Source organism: Hipposideros armiger, unplaced genomic scaffold (assembly GCF_001890085.2).
Source record: "Hipposideros armiger isolate ML-2016 unplaced genomic scaffold, ASM189008v1 scaffold_130, whole genome shotgun sequence".
In the NCBI taxonomy this organism is placed as follows: Eukaryota; Metazoa; Chordata; class Mammalia; order Chiroptera; family Hipposideridae; genus Hipposideros; species Hipposideros armiger.
In genome coordinates, this window is record NW_017731480.1 from 2,115,001 (window position 1) to 2,121,956 (window position 6,956).

General features: G+C 36.0%; 1 protein-coding gene across 1 annotated transcript in view; it reads left to right on the forward strand.

Annotated features, from left to right (window-relative positions):
• Positions 1–319: 319 nt before the first annotated feature.
• LOC109386235 (diphthine--ammonia ligase-like) overlaps positions 320–6,956 on the forward strand; it is a 78,645-nt gene continuing 72,008 nt past the window's right edge. The window contains exon 1 of the mRNA XM_019649185.1: positions 320–342. Coding sequence (XP_019504730.1) covers positions 320–342 — 23 coding nt within the window. The remainder of the gene's footprint in view (positions 343–6,956) is intronic.

The window sequence follows — 6,956 nt, forward strand, 5'->3', positions numbered from 1 at the left end:
TCCGGAACGAATTATACTCGCAAACCAAGGTGTTACTGTACAGAATAAGAGATATAAAGGGTTTAAAGGGAGGGAAACATTAGATCACTTGATCAGAGGGATCAGGTGAGGCTTCGTGGGTTGTGAAGAACGAGTATGATTGCTCTTGTGAAGACTGCGGCCAGAGAATGGGTGAAAGTTGCAAATGGAAAGAAGAGTAACAACAAAGATATAGGGACGGAAACTAGTGTGTTCATCCTAAATAGTAGCTAGTTATCGAAAGGATTTATAAAGATAAATGGAGATTAGAGAGACAAATGTATTTGGCAGAGGGGGAAGTATGGAGGAATTGACTTTAGGAAGGTAAATTTGTTATATAGTTGGATCAATTGGAGAGAGAAGAAATTCGAGCTGGAAAGAATAGTGGTGGCTCCATTGATTTTATTCTAGGGAGAGTTGAGAGGACCTGAACTAGGAGTTCTGTAGTGAAATGCCTAATTTGCCATACCTAGTGACTTAATATGGGGCGTTTTTGTATCTCAACGACTATCTGGCTCCAGGTAAGCACCCAAAGAGCGTGGAAAGTCTAATGTTACATGCAAGATTTGAGACTGGGTGATGTTAGGGATAAAAATAGAGACATGAGGAAGTGAAGGAGGTTAATGAGGAATAAGTAGTAGTAGTATTGCCCCTCTGACTATGTAAGCACTTCCCCATGTTATACTAATTGCCTTATAGAACCCTATGAACTAAATATTATTGTTTGTATTTTATGTAGAAACTGTTCTTATGAGCGTTAAGAGACTTGTACAAGATTTGGTTATTCGGTATGTTGTAAAACTGAGCATTTTAACTCAGGTCTTCCCTCTCCCTGTTTCTGTTTTTTGTTTTAATAATTCACTGTACTAGCTTTCTTGATTACACTTAAAATCATGTACTCTTTTGGCTATACATCACAGTTTTTTAAATAATTATAAGTTTAATCTTGGACATTTTTTTAAAGGAAAGTTATAAACTTTTACAAATGGTTTTCTTCTGAGGTACAATTACTGTTTATAATTGAGGTAAGGGGAAAGGGTTTTCTTTTGTTTTGTTTTGCTCTTTGGAGGATACCCATGCTTTAAGACATTATGAAGTTAGATATATTATCTCATGGCTGTGACATTCTTGAACGCGATAATGTTTCTGTATGTTCGTAGAAGTAAAACAACTGGGAGATGGCATATCAGATCCGTTCCGTAGTGGTGCCACCGACACGTTTTGTTGGCTTGTATTGATATGTTCCCCCTTGATCCTACATTTCCTTCTAGCAATTGTACCGTCTCTCTCTAGAACAAATCTTTCCTGGAATATTTCTTTATATTTATTTTCTTGCTCATTGCCCATTCTCTTATTCTGCTTCAGTTTGCTTCCCATCAATACCAATTTACTAAAACTTCTCTAGTTCAGCTCAGTAACAACCAAATCCATTGACACGTTTCACTGTTTCTTTATCCTCAGTCTTTTCTTTCCTGGACCTCTTTGTGATACATGGCACCGTAGACTTTTCTTCTTTTTAAAACTTCTTTGAAAAACTAAAATAAAACCTCTTTGACCTTGGCTTCTGTGTTGTCCCTCCCTCCTAGTTTTCTATTTCTCTGTCCTTAGTTTTCTTTCAAGGCCCTTCTTTCTCTGCCCATTCTATACGCGTTATGGTTCCTCGTGAGTTTATTCTTCACCTTCTTTCAGTCTGTACCTCCTTTGCTGTTCGATCTCGTCTCTTCTGATGGCTTCATCTACCACTGTTATATCACCCAATTAGACCTATTTTTTGAGCTCCATACCCAGCTATCTACTAGACAGCTATCACTAAATGCCCAAGACACATAAAGTGCAATGTCAAAAATAGTACCAATCATATTCCTACCCAAATTTGTGCCTTTCTTACAAAATCAGTGCTGTTGCTCTCCATCAGGTGACCAAGCCAAAAACTTGAGAGCATTCTGGATATTTTTCTCAGCCACCTGCCACCAAAATCTGTTGATTGTTCTTTATATCACAAGTCTGCCTTCTCCTTGTCATTATCATAACTACTGCTTAAGTGTAGGCCTTCATCATTACTTACTTAGATCTCTTTAGGGTTCCCTAAGCATTTCTACTTCGAATTTTGTACTTTTCTGATCAATACTCTTACATGATCTTTTTAAAAAGTAAGTCCAATTGCTCAACAATGTTAATTATTTAATATTCCATGCTTATTGCTTGGAAGAATTAATGTCAAAATGTCCATACTACCCAAAGTGATTTACAGGTTCAGTGCAATCCTATCAAAATTCTAATGGCAATTTTCATAGAAATAGAAATAAAAATCCTAAAATATGTATGGAACTACAAAAGACTCCAAATAGCCAAAGCAGCCTTAAGAAAGAACAAAGCTGGAGGCATCACACTTCCTGATTTCAAACTATATGACAAAACTATAGTAATCAAAACAGTGTGGTAAAATAGACACATAGATCAATGGAATAGAATAGAGAGCCCAGAAATAAAATCATGCATATATGGTAAATTAATTTACAACAAAGGAGCCAAGAATATACAATGGGGAAAAGATAATGTCTTCAATATATGGTGTTGGGAAAAGTAGTTAGCCACATGCAAAAAAATGCAACTGGACCGCTAGATTACACCATACATAAAAATCAACTCAAAATGGTTTCAAGACTTTAATGTAAGATCTGAAACTCCTAGAAGAAAACATAGGGGGTAAACTCCTTGACATTGGTGTTGGCAGGGATTATTATTATTTTTTGATTCAACAAAAGAAAGCAAAGACAACAAAATCAAAACTGGGAACAAATGGGACTACATCAAACTACAAAGCCTCAATACAGCCTAGGAAACCAGCAACAAATGAAAAACCACCTTCTGAAATGGGAGAAAATATTTGCAGACCACATTGATAAAGGGTTAATATCCAAAATATATAAGGAACTCAACAGCACAAAAAAAAAAATTGAAAAAAGAAACTAAGTCCAATTAAAAAATGGCTAAAGGATCTGAATAGGCATTTTTCCGAAGAAGACATACAAATGGCCAACAGGTACATGAAAACGTGCTCAAAATCACTAATTGTCAGGGAAATGCAAATTAAAACCACAATGATAGCTGTTCACATCTGTTCGGATCTCTGTTATCAAAAAGACAAGACATAACAAATGCTGGCGAGGATATGGAAAAAAGGGAAACCTTGCACTGTTGGTGGGGATATGAACTGGTAAAGCCACTATGGAAAACAGTATGGCAGCTCCTCAAACAATTAAAATTAGAACTGCCATGTGATCCAGCAATCCCACTTCTAGGTATATATCTGAAGGAGATGAAATCATTATCTTACAAGAGATACCTGTACTCTCGTGTACATTGCAGCATCAATCACAATAGCCAAGGTATAGAAATAATAAGTGTGCACTGACAGATAAATAGATAAAGAAAATGTGGTATATATAAGAAGGAATATTATTCAGCCTTTAAAAAGGTGGAGATCCTGCCGTTTGCAATAACATTGAAGAACTTGGAAGGCATTATGCTGAGTGAAATAAGCCAGACAAAGACAAATACTACATGGTATCATTTATATGTGGAATCTTTAAAAGAAAAAAGAAGAAAACAAAGCTGAACTCATAGAAACAGAGAGTGGAAAGGTGGTTGCCAGGGCTGCATAACGTGGAAAATAAGGAGAGGTTGGTAAAGTGGTACAAATTTTGTTTTGAGATGAATAAGGTCTGAGGAGCTAATGTATAGTATGGTGACTATAGTTGATAATACTGTATTGTATTATTGAAATTTGCTTTGAGAGTAGAATTTAAATGTTCTTATAAAAAAGATAAATATGTGAGGTGATGGATGTGTTAATTAACTTGATAATGAGAATCCTTTTACAATGTATATGTATATAAAATCATCACATTGCACATTTTAAATATCTTATAATTTTATTTATCAACTATCTCAATGAAGCTGGAATAAATTTTAAAATGTAATAAGAATAATCCCTTTTATATAAATTGCATTTTAAAAGGTATCTCAAACTAATCAAAGGAAGTTTTCGTAGGAGCTTAGAAAATGTGATAAAAAAAGCAGCTTCTAAACAGATTAAACGCTTGCCACCAAACTGGTTTGCTTAGAAATAAATACTTCTTGATTGTTGCTTTATTCTCCCAACAAGGATTAACAGTTTAACCCTTTTATTATTATTATTATTATTTCTATTATTATTATCATTATTTATTGTGTTCTTGTTATTGAAGTGTTAGAGAAGTCCTCAAAATGTCACCTTATCTGTTTAGCAAGAACATTCGACGGAGACTCGTGGGAAAAAAGCAACTGTCACTCTAGACTTCAGTTTCATGTGTAGGTTCAATGTGATGTAGGGTGACCAGTAATCTCTAAGTTTCTCCATTGAGTTTAATACACAATATGTAGCAAACATCTGATTTATTCAAAACTGGGAGTGTCATACTATGGCAACTAAGATGGAGATGCAAAAGTAAAATAATACATTCTTTTAAATGGAGATAAATAACAAATGATTATGATTTTCGGCAATTTCTTTGTCATTTAATGTTCAGCTTTTTCAGCTTTTCCCCTATTTAAATGAGAGAGCTCACAAAGGGAGACAACAATGCTACAAATTAATGACCTAACACTCTGTCATGAGCTCAGTGTTTAATAGGAGGACTCCAGATGGTGATCATTTTGCATTTTAAAATGTTTTATATTGATAATAAAAACAAAAGCCTTTTTAACAAGTCAAAAAAAGTTTTAGTCAGGTGCTGGAATCTATCACTTAAAAAGTCTAAGTGTCACTTTCAGTATTATTTCGTATAAAATAGTATTCATGTCTGTTAGTTTTATTAACCTGAACCCATGTAACTCTCCTAAAGTGAAGAATGCATTCCAATTTAATCAATGTTGTTGCAAATGGCAGGATTTCCTCCTTTTATTTTAAAGGAAAAAGCATTTCATGCCTTACTGGCCATATACATTTCTTGTTTACTTATCTAGGCCCTAGAACATCGTGGCATTCACAAATGTTTCTTGTTTAGTAATGTCATGTTGCCAGAAGTCCAAATATTGCCACTCAGAGCTGTAATGCAAGTGTGCTTCTTTAATGAATGGTTCATATTAAAAACGTCCGAAGGCCTTTCCAGATGAAAAACACTTTAAATTCAGCAGATCATTTTTTTTTTCTCAATAGGCAAGAGCTCATTAATGGAATAATACTGGTAACTGAGGTATTTTTCAAAGAAAATAATATCCCCGATAAATGCAAGCTGCATATCTTCTCATCTTTAAATAAGTAGGCCTAGATTTCATTTGTAAAAAAAGACAGCATGTTTTCAATTTATCTTATTGGCTTTGTGAACCAACTTCTCAGTCTGGAGACAAATAAATATTGAGTAAACAATTCTAATTTGGGTCTAGATTTCTCCCTTTAAACTCTCTTTCTAAACACGTAATTATCACTATTACCATATGGCTGACTGCCTTCATCATCCCAGTCTCTGTATTGGGAGCCTTTTAGCTGTGATATGGTAGAGATTTGCATGTGAATGAGAACACCACATTGGGTGCATTTCATAGACGTCCTTCTCTATCCTTGTGTGTCTCTGCTCCTGGTGCTTTAGGTACTGATTTTGAGAGTAGTCATTAATAAGGCTTTAGGACTAGGTTATAAACTCATATGGGCAGGTCTATTTCATACTTCTTTTGGTGATTATAAGGACAAATGGCACACTAGGCCCTTATTGATTGGTTGTTTAATATGGAAGATTCAACTATACAATCAGATACCAAATGGAGATAGATGGTTAGGTTTGTGTAGACTCGTTAGCTGATAAATTATATTTGCTTCTTTCTTCGAGCCTGAGATGGAAACAAGCTTAAATGTTTGAGGAATAAGAAGTTCAATGTGGAGTACTGGTGCGAACTGGGAGGATAGTAGTAGATGGTGGTGTCAGAGAAGTTGGCAGGGTCCAAGTGTCATAGAACCTTGTATATGATCCACAAGGAGCTGAAGTATTATGGGAGACCACTGGAGGATTTTCAATCCGGGAGCTGCATGTCCTGGTTTATATTTTGAAAGATCACTGGTTACTCTGTGGACTTAGGAGGCCAGTTAGGAAGCTATTGCAGTAGTCCCTTTGAGAGGTGATGGTGGTTAGGGACTGGAGTGGAAATGGTGGAGGAGAGAAGTTATTGGATTCTGGATATTTTGGGAAGATGAAGCTAATATAACCACTGCTTGATTAGGTGTAGGTCCTAAGGGAAAGAGAAATCATGGATGACTGTAAGGTTTTTGGCCTGAACAATAATATGTATGCTGTGTCATCTCCTAAGGTGAGAAGTCATATGGGAGGATTGCTGGGGGGAATGGTGTATATTCCTGAGTCGAGTTTTTGTTTTGAATCCGTTCTACTTTGATGTACTTAGTAAACAGATGGACATTAGAGCAGAAATTTGGATTCTGGACCTCAGTAAGAAGCAGGAGTGGTTAGCTTATAGATAACATTTAGAACCATGCAGCCAGAGGACATCACTGGGGAATGAATGTGGCTAGAGAAGGGAAGAGAGCCGAGGACTGAGCTCGGGGCACTTTTACTTTGGGTCAAAACAGAGGTCATGAAGTGGATGAGGAGCTAGTAAAGGAGAATGAGGAATAGCCCTTGGGGATGAAGGAAGCAATCAAAGTAAGACAGGATTGACCAGTGAATTCGGCAAACTTAGTGGTCGTAAGAGAGGTTTTAGTAGACTGAAAAGAAGCCAAGGTTGCCTGGAGTGGGTTTAAAAGAGAATGGGTGATGAGGAAATGAAGAAAAATATGTATACTCTTTTGAAGAGTTTTACTTCAATAGGGAGAAATAGTGGTACCTGGAAGAGGACATGAGTTTTCAGCAGCTTTTATAGCATATTGTATAATGGTAAACATGAACCAC